Source organism: Wyeomyia smithii, chromosome 3 (genome assembly GCF_029784165.1).
Source record: "Wyeomyia smithii strain HCP4-BCI-WySm-NY-G18 chromosome 3, ASM2978416v1, whole genome shotgun sequence".
NCBI classification, from domain to species: domain Eukaryota; kingdom Metazoa; phylum Arthropoda; class Insecta; order Diptera; family Culicidae; genus Wyeomyia; species Wyeomyia smithii.
In genome coordinates, this window is record NC_073696.1 from 110108378 (window position 1) to 110123523 (window position 15146).

At 39.0% G+C, this 15146-nt stretch overlaps 1 protein-coding gene and 1 long non-coding RNA gene across 6 annotated transcripts in view; one reads left to right on the forward strand and one right to left on the reverse strand.

The window, feature by feature from the left end:
- Positions 1–540: 540 nt before the first annotated feature.
- LOC129726551 (uncharacterized) lies at positions 541–7793 on the forward strand. 2 transcript variants are annotated; one of them, XR_008728356.1, is made up of 4 exons: positions 541–678; positions 736–1035; positions 1142–7327; positions 7388–7793. It is a non-coding gene; the product is annotated as an uncharacterized LOC129726551 (long non-coding RNA). The 2 variants fall into 2 exon arrangements; XR_008728355.1 differs by having other exon boundaries at positions 1142–7793.
- A 615-nt stretch (positions 7794–8408) lies between these two features.
- The window catches only part of LOC129726552 (AF4/FMR2 family member lilli), a 183494-nt gene continuing 176756 nt past the window's right edge, over positions 8409–15146 (reverse strand). For 3 of the 4 annotated variants that reach the window (XM_055683403.1, XM_055683402.1, XM_055683404.1), the window contains 6 exons: positions 12779–13227; positions 12624–12704; positions 12381–12555; positions 12160–12258; positions 11992–12097; positions 8409–11932 (listed from right to left, as the gene is read on the reverse strand). In XM_055683403.1, the coding sequence (XP_055539378.1) occupies positions 11823–11932; positions 11992–12097; positions 12160–12258; positions 12381–12555; positions 12624–12704; positions 12779–13227 (1020 nt within the window). In that variant the 3' untranslated portion in view covers positions 8409–11822. Of the gene's footprint in view, positions 11933–11991; positions 12098–12159; positions 12259–12380; positions 12556–12623; positions 12705–12778; positions 13228–13458; positions 13853–15146 lie in introns of those variants that run through there. The other variant, XR_008728357.1, reaches the window with a different exon arrangement.

Sequence of the window (15146 nt, forward strand, 5' to 3'; positions counted from 1 at the left end):
TTTCTTCGTTTTTGTAATCTTCAGCCCCTACTATCATTGCTTACTCCTTCGAAAAAATGATACAGAGAACACACTTGGAGACTTTTAGACCGAGATTAGAAAAATACACAACTTGATTCCATTGAGTGCGGCAACTAAATGAAAACCGGACGGCCCCGACCCAGACGAGAGCGGGAGATGTTTTGTGTGGCGACCCTCCCCGTCCTCTGGTCCAGCCAACCCGCAATCGAAAAATTGCAAACAATCCGACCTAGCAGCACCCAAATCAGGACCACAGCAGCAGCCCACACGCGAATGCTGAGATAACATCTCGAATGTAGCAACGAAAGCGCTACAATTTCTCTCCAACATGATCTCGTATGTGTCGGTGAGGATGTGTGGTATTGTCGTGCATGTCCGGATCAGATCAATGTTGGCGTGAGTTACCGGCGGCCACATCCGGTAGACATAGACTAGTAAAAGATTCAGGAGAGTTTCGGCTCTGAGATGATCCTAGCGTTACTCAATTGAGACAGTGCTATCAAAATCATTCAACATGCTGGAAGCCATCGCTAGATTTATCTAATCTACATGCCGACGAAAAACGGCTTTGATTACGCTAAAATGTACGCTGGTTGCAGCATTGCCTAAAATGTTTAGTAGACGAGCTATCTAATATTTTTAGACAACTAAAATTTAGTACTTTTTTGATATCAACAATTTGAAAAAATTAATAACTACCACCACTGCTTTCAGGGAAGAGATTGAGTTACAATCGTTTATGCAGCCATCCTTGAACTGTGCTTTACGCCCGCTAGACGATAGGGAAAGGGAACGGCAAACCACGTGGTCGGCGGAACTATAAGCTATGTTTTGTCTACCTACGAGAGAAAGGCGAGAGCGTAATACTCTGGCTCTCGCTGAGAATAAGAACTGCTGCCACATTAATCGGGAATCTTTGTGTACTGCATTTGCGAATGAAAGAGTAGTATTTGTAGATTTTTTACTATTTTTCCCCATGCCCAAAATCAAAAACAAACAAAAAATACATCAAGCGTAAGTACCCACAATAAGTTTTCTCAGTTTCTCTCGATGTTAAAACATTTGTTATTCTAAAAAGAATATTCCAAATAACACAAAATATGTTTTTTGTTCCAACTAGGTATCGCCAACGTAGAACTCAAAGCTTTGATGACCCTAGAGAAATCGAACAGATTTATTCCTCTCTACAGCTATAGCCTTGTTTAATCTCGTCAAGAATAATGGAACAAGTGTCCAGTGTTAGCTGAAACTTGATCGAGTTTTCAATGCGTATCACAGTGAAGGACTAATGAGAAATCATGCTCCAGAATACCAATATATTTTGCAGGAAGGATTTGAGAAGGAAATTTATAAAATGGTTTGAGCTGAACATAATAAGCTACGCGTTTTTAATTCTCGTAAATCTCTCACTACAAGTTTTGTAAACAAAAACAATGTACCAAATTTAGCTAATTTAGATGCATGAATTAGCATCAGTGATGGCATGAACTCGTGCATAGTTGAACTGAGTAACACTTTTTCAGATTTGAATCCAACTTGAATCTGCTTCCCCTCGATAGTTTGAGTTTTTTGCACCGCACACTCTGATCGATTGAGTTTAAATGCGTGCAATGCATGCAGTGCACGAGTTTTGTTTTTAGATTGAATTTATGTTTCAAAGGACAATGCAACAAACTGTTGCAGCAGACGCGGTGCGAATTTCGTCGCAATTCGATTTTTATGCAATTGTTGTTATGCAGGATTCAAACTCAAATCCAACTCAAGTGTAATGCACTGTCAGTAGGGTTTACGTGCAAACCGAAAATAAATGTGCAAGCAAGTTTTAAAACTCACTTGGATACGAGTGCAAAGTCACACTGCCTACTCTGATTAGCATTAATAAGAAAAAAAGAAATGAATCTTTGATTCAGCAGATTCAATATTAACATGAATCAAATTCGTACTCCACTCAATTCGTAACAAAGCAAGCACAAATAGTAATATGCGGCTCAACTGTTCATAGATAACCATGCGACCCCATTGGTTCACAAGAAATGGAAGCGGTTTGTATTTTGAATCATAACGTGCTGTGTGTGAACCTCAGAGCTACAGGAATACATTTTAGACAAGACAAGGAATGGTTTTTCATACGAATGTTTCTAATTGAGGCCCAAGCCCCTAAAAATGTTAAAAAAAAATTATTCGCCTAGCATTTTTTGGACAATTTGTTTGGCAATAGCACATTTAAAGTTTGCGTAGATTCACGCAAGAACTGCTTACGTACATACACTACACATACACAACTTTAATTTTTAATGAGGGTATTAAGATATATTTCACATATTGTCTTGTTTATTCTTTAATAAATACCGTTAAAAGATTATGACGACTTGAGCTAGTTTCAATGAAACCCGTTAACCGTTGCCAAAATATGTATTTGAAAAACCCCAATCAACATGGGTAAATCAGTTGGATTCGTGCACTAATAGTAGTACTGAAGTGTTTAAAAAAGCAATTCCATGCCACATGACCTATCGTCCAATTCAGACTATTTTTGAATTGAATGAAACTTTGCACAGGTATTTGCCTAAGCAAACTGAATATTTTTCATAGGTAAGTGGAGGAATTTTTTAATTTCAAGAGTTATTTTGTGAAAGAGCGTATGCATTTCGGAGTAGGCTTTATTTAAAAATTATAGTTAGGAAACCTGTTTGAGATAGATTTCTACCAAACGGAACTTATAAAGCCTCGTAAAAAATATACATTGTGAAAATTTTTTTTTCTAATAATAATTTCAAATAAACACATACAAATGTTTAATTCAAAATTTCGTTTTTTCGTTGTCTGGTTCTGTAAACTTAAATTTGATATAACTTGAAAACAGATGCTTTGAGAAGGCAAATCTCCATCAGCGTTTCCATTATAAATCCCTTATTTCACATAATTGCAAAACAATGATTCAGAAGCGTTGAATTTGAAAAAAATCTGATATTCAACCTCCAAAAAAAGTAGTAGGTTGTATCCAAGGCACGACTTCATAACCGACGTAAAACTACGCACACTATTACCAAATGCATTGTTGAGAGTGTTGTATTAACGACTCATAGAGTCTACTATTGCATGGTAAAATCAATTCATCAATTCATTACTTGTTTAGTGGCCATAAGAAGGCCAGTTTGCTGCTCAAAATTGATATGATGCTGATCGCAACCAAGAACCGTTTGGTGGCAATAAGATAAAATGCTTTTGAAAATGATTAGTATCTGTTAACTCTGCAGTATGTAATGCGGTCTAACCAACCAGAAGCACACATCGCAATGCTCTACCTGCTCGCCACAGCTACCTCCACGAAATAAGCGATTAATTTTGACTCATTCTCTTTTTATAGTAAGCCAGCAACCAGCCGATAGCAAGCGAAGGGAAAGCGAGCTTGTGATTGGTTGAATGAACACAAGATTTTCCAATTATTACAGCAAAGTTTAGGGCAATGTTTCAACTGTCGATTGAGATAGCAACGCTCTGCCTGTGTAGCACGGCCCGCGAACCAAAATGAGTGATTGATTTTCGTACTACCTCTATGTATAGTAATACAGCAAGCAGCAGACAATAAGCGGAGGGAAAGCGAGCTTGTGATTGGTTAAAAGTTGCAAAACTAAACTGAAATTGACGGTTTTAAACTCATTTTTCACTGATTTACCATCGCAAAAATATACTAATTATTATATCATAAGCTTGGGGCAACCTTCACTTTTCGATAAAGACATTGACGTTTAAAATCCGCTCAGAGGTAGCAACATAATATGCGTTTTAAGCGGACACATCTTCGTAGCCCTTTCCACAGCATGCCACTACAAAAGAAAGACGTGTCCCACGTAAAACACCGGTTTCACATTAAAAAAATTAGACGGCTGCGGCAGATTTTGAATTTGACCATAAGCAGGTTTCAACAACATTTCAACAAGGCTTAACAATTTTCAGTTGTACAATAGTCAGCATAATCAAACAACAATGTCCTGCATTTGGGCGGATGCGTGTAATTTTTCAATCGATAGTTGCAAGAACGATGGTTATCATTCAGAATCAAACCGTTCTATAATCATTTAAAAAGGGTTTCTGTTTAAAAGGGTTATGTTAATAGATTTTCATTTTGCATTCCTATGAGGTAGGCTAAAGAAAAACGTAGTTCTACGTCAAAAATTGGTCTCATATTTTTCTCCACCCTGGACTTTACACAAACACTTTATTATGAAATCAAGTTTCTTAAAAAAAAACAAGTTTTTTCGCGATGTGTATTTTAACAAGGCATCATTAGTTGCCTACAGTTCATTCTCATACATTTTTCATACAACCACAGGTTTCTGAACTAGTTGGTGTTGCCTGGGCAATGTTGTCGACGCGTCGTCTGGGTCTGAGTACGACGTGATCATTGGCGTGTGAACCATACTTCAACGGTGGAGGCTACGCTTCGCCAACCCGAGCGTTCTTCACATGTCCGCGTTTCGAGCGGATAAGGTACGAAATGCTGGCAATAAGTAGGACGGACACCACGCCAGAGAATATTGTGCGTAGGATGTGCGAGAATAGAGCAATCTGGGATGCGGTCATCAAGGCCGCATCACAGATCGTTAGTATTTTGTAGGGCACCAATCGACGGGAAACCATCGATGTGCCCCAGTTAATTAGCGGTTAACTAACTGGCCTGTATAGGCTGCTCTGCTACCCGTAGAGGTAAGGGCAAAAAGCACGACTGGCCCTCTCCCTGAAGTAATGCCTAACGGCGGTCCCGGGGAGACCAAGGGCTTTAGCTGTTCAGCTTAAGGTTGCTCAGCATGGGTAAAAGCAGCACTGCTGTAGCGCCACTAGGTACAATGGCTCCGAATCAAAGAAATGACTGATTTGATGACGAATGCAAACAGTTAGTCTAGAAGAAAAACGCAGCACAGGCGAGAATGCTGCAACACCGTACGAGAGCGAAAGTGGAACGATACCGACGGGCACGGAACAGCCATAACGCAGTCCTCCGAAGAAAGAAGGGCCAGCAAGAGGACCGAGATCCCGTAGTGATGGAAGAGCTATACCAAGCTAACGAAGCTCGGAAGTTCTACAAGAAGCTGAACAACTCCCGTAAAGGTTACTCGCCGATATGTACTGGCTGGTGCTTGGACGGCAATATCCTCACGGATGAGTGTTATGCCTTGTTCAGACTACGCCGGATATCACCTGATATCGCCAGATGATATCAGATATCACCTCGAGCGTTCACATTAGAGTGAGCTGATATGATTTGACATTTGCTTCGGTAATTGAAAAGAGAAAAAACAAAAACAGGCCAAAGCTAAAACAAGACAACAAGAGCAATGGGATTAGGATAGAGATGTCAGCGAGTTGGTTCGCACCAACGCGAACTCTCATATGCAATTGTCAATATGTGCGGGATGAAAATAACCAAAATATTTCCTTCCTTTTTTCTCGCATGCAACGCGAAGTTCGAAATTTGTAGGGTTGCGTCAAAAGTCATTTGGCCGTGTTTCCAACTGCTTGAAATGTGGTTATTACTGGTTTTCGAAAATGATATCCGCGATAGCATGTAGCCGAGGTGATATCCGTTGACAGCTCGATTGTATGGGATATCAGGTAATCTGGATGGTGATATGGCCTCGATAGCACGAATCGTCTGATATCAGGTGATATGCGAATGCGGTGTAGTGTGAACGGGGTATTAGATGGTCGAAAGGTAGAAGCCACACATTGATTTGCATCTGAGCAGCGATGCAGTATAATGCGAGGATGGTTTGATCTTGGTGCACGAGCACAAGACAACAGGATTCCAGTCCCCGATCTCCTGGATGCGGAGGAGGAGATTGGTCGGCTGACTTCCTAGCGAGCTGTTGAAATACGGTGGAGAAATACTGGCTAGAACCGTGCACTGGGTCATTGATTTGGGAAGGAAAACGAGTACCAGAGGAGTGGATAGAAGGTATTGTGTGTCACATCTACAAAAAGATGACAAGTCGGAGTGCTGCAATTACCGGACAATCACTCTGCTGAACCCCGCTTATGAAGTACTCTCACAGATACTCTGCCGTCGACTATCACCATTTGCGAAGCGGTTCGTGGGACACTACCAGGCGGGATTCATGGGTTTCCGCGCCATCACGAATCAAAAATTCGTGGTTCGGCTGATTAAGCTGGAACGCCGCGAATACAACGTGCCGACACATCATCCATTCATTGATTTGAAATCGGCATACAAAACATCGATCGAGACCAACTATAGCAAAATATGCACGAATACGGATTTCCGGACAAACTAACGTTGTCGGTCAAAGCGACGTTGGATCGAGAGATGTGTGCAGCTCAAGTATCGGGAGCATTTTCGAGCCCCTCCGAAACTCGAATAGGTTTAAGGCAAGGTGATGGAGTCTCGTGCCTACTGTTTAATATTGCCCTTGACGGTGTCATTAAAGGAGCGGGGGTAATAACACGAGTGGTACGATATTCCAAAAGTCGGTTAAACGTACAACGAACATACCGTCAGTTGAATTCAATACTAGCGCAACTCAAAATTTTGCAAAATTTTGCATTAACTAAAATATCTCTAAAAATACATTCCGTGGACTGGTCATCAATGCATCGAAGACGAAGTACATGAAAGAGAAGGGTTCACGAGTAGACAGTGCTCCCACCTTGAGTTCAAGTTGGTGGTGATGAAATCGAGGTGGTCGGGTGGTGGGCTCACTGGTAACTGTTGACAATGATACCCGCCGAAAAATTCAGCGGCGCATTATGGCAGAAATCATGCATACTTTGGTCTCCGGTAGACGATCCGATCGAGTAGAATTCACCGCCGCACTAAGTTTACCATTTACAGAACACTGATTAGACCGGTAGTCCTCTTCGACCATGAGACATGGACTATGCTTAAGCAGGACCAACGCGCCCTTGCAGGTTTCGAGCGGGAGCTGTAGCGTACCAACTTCGGCGGGCTGCAGATGGAGAACGGAACGTGGAGAAGGCGAATGAACCACGATCTGTAGGAGCTTCTCGGGGAGCCATCTATCGTCCACACTGCCAAGATTAGCAGGTTGCGGTGGGCTGGGCATGTCGTACGGATAACGGACGACAGCCCGGTAAAAATGGTTCTTGAAACCAATCCGTCAGGGACGAGACGGAGAGGTGCACAGCGGGCAAGATGGATGGAATAGGTGGAGACGATCTACGGACTCTACGCAGATCGAAGAGCTGGTAAACTGCAGCCATGGAACTAGTGAAATGGAGAAGCCTCTTACGTTCAGCAAAGGCCACGCCTACGGCTTGGGACTGTTTGGTAAGTCGACAGCAAATTTTGTCAAACATAAATATAAATATTAAATTTTAATTACGGAAGGACCGCACATTGATAACGTCTGAGAAATACCGACCATCAACCAAATTATGATCGGTCTGAGAGTAAACTTCGCCATGGATTGTTGTCCTGTGTGTAATTCAAACTCAGTTTTCTCCCATCTCTTCTTCTAGATATTAATACAGCGTGAATATTTAATCAGTATACTGCTGTTTCAATTTAAAATACGAAAGGGATTAACTTACCAGTCGAATTACTGCACTCGGATAGAAATACACTATTTGCTAGCAACAAAAATAACAGTTTAGGTAGTCTCAAATGTTTTAAATAACTTCATTCAAACTTTGAGTTAATAAGCTTTATCGTAAACAACAAACTGAAAGACTACTGAAACCACCAACCTAAATTCTCGCCAAACATGTGAAAAGGGCCCATGTGCCATATGTAAACAAGCCAAATTTTCTCGTTTTTCGATCAATACAAGCGAAATCTTCTCTTACCAATAAGATTTATTGATAAAAGAATTCACTTTTTATCAAAAAATCTTATTTGTGAGAGTAGATTAAGCTTGAATTCATTGAAAAACGTGAAATTGTGGCCTGTTTACATATGGCACATGGGCCCTTTTCACATGTTTAGCGAGAATTATACTGTCCCACTACCGTATCGTGAATTTTCATTGACTTACCACACGCAGCTAGTGATGTCCGTTAATCTATCGATTGATAGTTTATTGAAAATTTTATGATGCACCTTTTTTTATCAATAAACAAACAACTAAAGAAATGTTTTGCCACCAGGTAATTAAGTGATCCGAAAGCGATCATCACTAGTATAATCAACATTCAAGGAATATGAATCGTTAAGTACCGTTATGCATATCTGTCACGTTGTCCCGTCAGGATCTCCTCATTTGCTCTGGAGAGCGCGTGTTCTGCGTCGCACCGCGAGAGAGTTCTGCTGTCAACAAGAGACAATAAACATTTGTAGTGTTCAACGATGTTTATGATTTCATATTCTCATTTGCTCGCAGTTGGAAACACATAAATTTACTGATTTTGCAATCTTTTATTCTAAAATTTCTACATAATTGTAATAATATAATAGCAATAATAATATTATATAATAATGTATATATACCTATGTACAAATTGTTCTGATTTCTTCTTTTCCTTTTGCTCAAATTGCATTTTTGTCGCATAGGTTTATAGTTTAGTCATTTGTTTTGTTGTGTTGAAGCATTTTGTTTTGTTTAGTATAAATTTCGCGAACCAGCCAACGGTTGCGACTGTCGCTTCTCTCACACACGCACTCACAGGCAGCATATATCTGCCGTTAGCTTTAGAATCAATTCAACGTCACGCGCTTCTGCTTCACCAAGTATCAGTAATCGAATAGGTCATTGCATATGATTTGCTCCATCCACCACAGAGTTGCGCACCCAAACTACACTTACGAGCTTTTGCATGATGCAATGCACTTAGAAATGTTCTGTTACTAGCGTTCTTGTTTTTAGATATACTGAGTTGCTTATCAAGAGAGTACCCCTAAATTATTACTAAAATCTACGGTGTATATATATAATATAGTACTTATCAGCTTCCAGTTCATTATATTTTGTTTTTATTTTTTAGGATAATTAGTTACTGTTTGCTTGGTTTCGCTATATAGTTTAGAACTATGTCAATTATACTTGCTTTAGTATCTGCTGCTGCACTGCCTCCTGCGTCAATCATAGTTTAGTTCCATTTGTTTAGACTTCGTTTCTGATTTCGATGCGATGAAAAAATCACATCATTTATATGTATATTGACTTGGCTTAACTGACTTCTAATGTATCTAAAATAGTACTTGGTTGCGTATTTGTTTTCCTATTTGTTTTTCTTTTTTTTCTACGATCTATTCATTCCAGTTTCTTGGTATTGTATTGATGTTTCCATTGTTCAAGTTGAATCCCGTTCCGATTGGTTGAATCTCTTTTAAAAGATGATTTGATTGATTTAGATCCTTTTTGTGGGTCTTATTGTTTAAACATCGATTATATAATAATTGTTCTTTTAATTACGCGAGAAGAATGCGGCCGAATAGAGTATGGAGAAACCCCATACTCGGTCCGTACATGTAAGCGATATGAAACCGTTACCATTTTTATTTGCTGTTTTGCTAGACGATAAAACATATTTGAAAAAAAAAATCAGATAAACTAAAAATTATGGTAAAAAGCATCTTGTTTAAATAGGTAAACAAACATAAGATAAACATAGAATGAAGGCAACACCAATATAACAATTTAAACTATTGTTGTGGGTGTGTCGTTGTTCTTTAGTTAACTCACCAAGAAAGCACATTTTATTACATATTAACTAGAGCTATTATTGTGAACTTTAGTGGCAAAACCGTACAGTTCCTGTAGGGAACCTGTTTGTTCAGTATTACTACTTACGCAACTTGTAAAAGTACAGCGCTGAGTTTAAATTACTTATATCTAAAATAACAGATAATGAAAAGCATTTAAATAAAGGAATTTTACAACAGTTAAGATCTTCGTGCGTCCAGTGTTCAGGACGTATTGTTAACTAATCTTTGATGTGAGTTTCTAATTAGAATTCCCCTAAATGTTTACGGTGTCCATAGTCTATAGCAATAATTTAAATCTTACTTTTTGAGGGATAAAACTGACTGTGATGAAGGTAGGTTGGTGATTCCGGAAGAATCGAACAAACCGGACTGCTGTAGTGTTGTACACTGCCAACGTAATGTTCGTGAATCTAAAACTATGGTGCGTGCTGCAGCTGTGAGTGACTTTGGTATCACGGCAATGTCTTCTCTGTGCTGTGGTTTGGCATTTTTTGCAAATCACGGGTTTGGTTTTTTGTGTAACCTTCTACACAAAACAAGGGATTCTTTACAACGAGTATATTTATTAACTGAGAATAGGAGCTGAATGAAGATTGTATTCATCAGCACCTGCTTGACAGTACTCGAAGCAGGCAAAAATTGATTCATAATAATTTATTCGTTAAAACTAAATAAATCCATTTTTGCCAGTTTTACAACAAAATTTAAAATCAAACTGTTCAACACGGTATGAAAATAGATCGTTCTTCCATACGCAATACGATTTCGACCGCTTGAAACCCATGATGAATTCAATAATTAAATTTTGAATAAGATCAGCTGTATAAAAAATGTTGATATTTAGTTGAATAAAAAAAAGACACAAAATTTATAAAAAACGTATCATTTATACAATCTATTACAAGCAAACTCATGTATGCAGTTACGTAGTGGTTACGTAGTTCACATAATATAGAGGTACTTTTTTGTGAATTTGATGAAAAACTGAAGCCCCTTTTGGGTCAAAAAGAAAATAAACGTGAGTTAATAGCGCAAGGCTGTAATTTATATTCAATGGAAAACCCATATCAAAAAAGATTATGAGCCTCATATATTCAAAAATTCTTACCATCAGTAACTACTATTGTCAAAAAGGTAGTTGAGCTGTGCTCTATAAAATATACCGCAAATAATTGCATGAACTGTGAAAACATTAAAACAAAATGCTATTTCCGATAATCGACAGAAATGAAACTCTCTTGCTCTCAATACACGCAAAAGAAAAAAAAAGAAAAAACATACAAAACTGATCCTAAGCTGGCATTGGCGTCCGCTGACTTGAAGCGTTATGATTTTTAAGATATTTTAACGACAACTGCATGAACTCATTATTTTATTCATGCTCTTTCTTATGCTCGGAAAAAAATGAAAATTGAAAATCGGGAACAAAACCTGGCTGATAACGAATGTATATAATGGAATTAATGTATAGTTGATTATCCCAGTTCATCATGCCTAACCTCTAACACACAACACAGCTGCAAAGCACTGAAAACTCAACAGAAAAAAATTAAATTACCGCCCCCTACACTATCAATCTGAGCGGAATGGCTTAGCCATTCCAACTCCAACCGAGCCTTTTGCCCACTATGCTTAATCAATTTTCATACTTAATACGCAATATTTGTTCTAACCAATTGCTGGCTGTCGACCATTTTGAAACATTGTTCAAATACAAAATCACAGCTGTTGTCCTCCGTACGTAGCATCCTCCCGACCGGTCTGTTTCCAACTCCTTTGGCATGTCGCTCCCACATCTGTTGGCCGCTACAATAAAACGTGTACCAATGATTATTGTCAGTTACTGACGATATGGCGCAGCAGAGGAACTAGGTTCTCGGCGCCAAACCTTCGTTGGCACCGAACGTCTCATCGGTGCCAGCAATCTCAGTCCTTTTAGTTACACGGAGCATAGAAATCCGGTTAATGGTCTATTGATTGGGCTAGTGTTTCTCTTAAATTACAGATCCGATCAGACATTCGCGTTTTGCTTTTTGTCGTTATTGATGTGTAAGTGTTCTCTAGGATAACAGAATTGGACCCGTTTGAGTTTTTCTTTGATTTGGTTTGACTTCCTTTCCTACATCCGTCGCAACTTTTGGATTCCTGCCTGCACATACTTGACTACGTTATACAGCGAGCTGTGCAGTGTCATCGGACCGTTCTCATGGTCCAATTCGATGAAGAAATCTAAATGAATTACAACAATTACTTTTTGGCTACATGCAACCGAAATGAAGCTGGTTTACCTGTATGGTTCCCCCGTATCACTAAGTTGTCCGCCTGCTCCCACAAATCTTGACAGTTGAGTAGATGATTGAAGAGGGTAGCTTGCTTCTGGAATGCCATGTGCACCTGGAAACGTGTAAAAAAGGTTTAGATCCATACTAGTTTTCGAAAAACATAGAAAAACTTACGTGCACTGGCATTACCATGCACGGTGACGGGGAAGAACTGATCGACGAACACTGGATTGGATTGGTTTGACCGGTTTGACCTGAACAATATCCGGAACTCTGAGAGAGAAAAAATATCATTAGCTGTGAAGTGTTTTGGCTATAAACTAAAACCATGTTGGATCGTCCCAAAACCGTACGAAACATTTTTTCGTATATAACAAAAAAATTCTGATACTAACCTGTGAACCAACCGAAGTTGGTGACAGTGGCGAAGGAGTGTTGCCGTTTACCATATCAGCCGACACAGTTGTGTTAGGTTTCTGATTGTATTCGGCAATAATTCTCTGCACCTCTTTGATGTCGTGACGTCGCATTTTGTAGAGCTTGAGATAAATCAATGATTGGCATCGTAAACTGTAATGTATCAAAGAAATCATTACAAGCTATCCTAAAGCCAGTCTAATCGAGAACTCTGTAATCACCTCAGAATCGCCACTTTGCTATGGATGCTTCCCTGTACCGTGAGATGTTGCTGCTGACTGCGAAATTTTGATGATATATACCTAAAGACGAGCAAAGATAAATCCAGCATTAAAACCTTATTCATGTTGCCCATCCAACAGTCTAACCAACTCACTTGATCAAACTAAGCGTGTCTTTGTACATGGTGAATGCGGCTTTCTCAGTGATCGGGTCGCGCTCCATGGTATCACCAGTGAGCAAAAAGAACAGCACCGCCTCCAGGTAGAGCATCGCTTGTGCCAGGTGATCACCTTCCCGATCGGCGGCATGTTTTAACCGTTTAGCTTCCGACAAGAATCGGTTTTGGTCCCGAACTTCCAGCTCGTCGTCATTCGAGCGTTCAAAATATGAAACATACATCATCTTAACAACCGGTGCACTGGTGTTAGTCGCGCCAGATACCGTAACATCTTGGCCAACAGGTTCCACAGGAGCTGCCACAGAGCAACCAGATACTATTTTTGCGTGAGAATTTACTGCGCTGGTTACAGGAGCGATCGAAGGCGCAGAGTCCACCTCTAACCGGTCGTGATTGGTGGGGGGCATTTGGTCGAGAATTTCAGTCTGAAACAGGGAATACTGTAATATGTTTTATGCGATACAAAAGTGGTGATATTTCGTGAGTGGCTATCGCTAACTCGCACCATGTTTATTATGATTGAGTGACGTTCAAGCACATAGTTCTGAGAGATGGTCAGAGGTCAATAATGCTTTGATGGTTTGATACGGATGAAATCCCTTTGAGTGAACATCCAAAATGAGTTTCCACAAAGGTATATATCAAAGAAAAAATACCTAGGTATGAAGTGCAGAGTTTTAGAACAGCAAAAACAATTATCTTCATTATTGGAACTACTTTGGCTATTTAGTGAAGAGATCATCCGTTTCGTTAAGGTAGATAGACAACTGCGTTCGGTTAATATCGTCTATCATGGTAAGCATGTCCCCCGTTCCAGGAACTAGAGTTTCGTTTGTCAAGCAAAGTTTTGAAATACTCTGATCTTTGCTTATAAACACGCAGTAATTCTCGCGCCTGCTGTAGCTCCCTTCGAAGTTGCCTAACTTCATCTATGGCTTCCGTCTGGACAGATGCATCCACCGTAGTTACAGTTGATCTCGATATATCGTGACGCCTGTGGTGACTACTTTGCTGTTCTACAGCGTCCACTACGCAGCTCGAATGGGCCATCTAGAATTGAGAAATAGATGCGTGTGCAATTCTGATGTGCTGAATAGAACAACACCGATACCCGCTGCTGAGATTTGGTGTTTTGGAATGCGTATGTGATGCAATTTCTGGTTGCTGGGTTAGTGACGAGGTTCCCTTGTTGAGTACCTGTACGCAAGACAAATCGGTTGCGTACAGCGAATCGCATGGAATTAAAGCTGCAAACAAGCGTTTCTTTACCATCCCCTGTGAATGGTGCTTTTATGCAAGGTTAGTTCAGCCACATTAAGTATTTGGATATGTTGTATGTACAAAATGATTAAAACAATTCATGAAACAGATTATAAGTTATGATCTGCTTGTTATGAATAATTTGCTTATATAAATAATTGTTAGATTTCTTTCTTATTCCTGCTATTTTTGAAAAATTGATTTACAAAGATACTATGCCTTTTATTATTCAAACAAATCCGTCATATATTGAAAAAGACTTTTTCGAAAAAGACTTTTCCATTGGAACCAGCTACCATCGTATCTAACTATCTCGCTGTTTGAAATGGAAATGTTCTCTATTACAGAAGACCAAATAGAATAGATATAACCGCCACTGCCGACCTCTTTACATTTTTTTATCGTTTTATATTTGTTATGAAAGGCTCTACTTGACGACACGAAACGCCAACGATTCTGGCTTCATTAGCTATTATTAATAAAACCTACATTAATGACATGCGTCATTCACGACATGTTATACTGTATCAATTTCAAAATATAACTAAGTTATTGGACTTCATTTTATGAGGGAATGAATTAGTAACATTGAGAAAATGCTTTAATCAAGTTAAAAAAAGGCTGAGTCCTGGATGAGAATCATCATGCAGTTAAACCATGAAGCGAACAAATAGAATCTAACAATGAAGGGTAATTATTTCTGCAATATAATAAATTATTTTCACAATTTGCTTTAGGCAAACTGACAAAATAAGCGGCGAAATATGATTGCTCATTCATCTTCTACTTGTATGTACATCTGTGTTGTGTGTTAAAATAAACTGGTTTTGAAGTAATTATACAGATTACTTGACAAATAAATTTATTCTGAGTTTTTAATCAATTCACTGATTTTGACAAACCTATGTAACTTGTTAAAGAAAAACTGAGTGTAAAATTTCATTATTCAGGGTGACAAAAAAGTTTTTAAAAATAAATTCCCTGATATTCCCTGAAATAAAACATTAATTTCCTTGATATTTTTCAGTATTCAAAACAAAAAAATGCAATGTTTATGAACGAAAGTCTGATATTTCAATGAAAA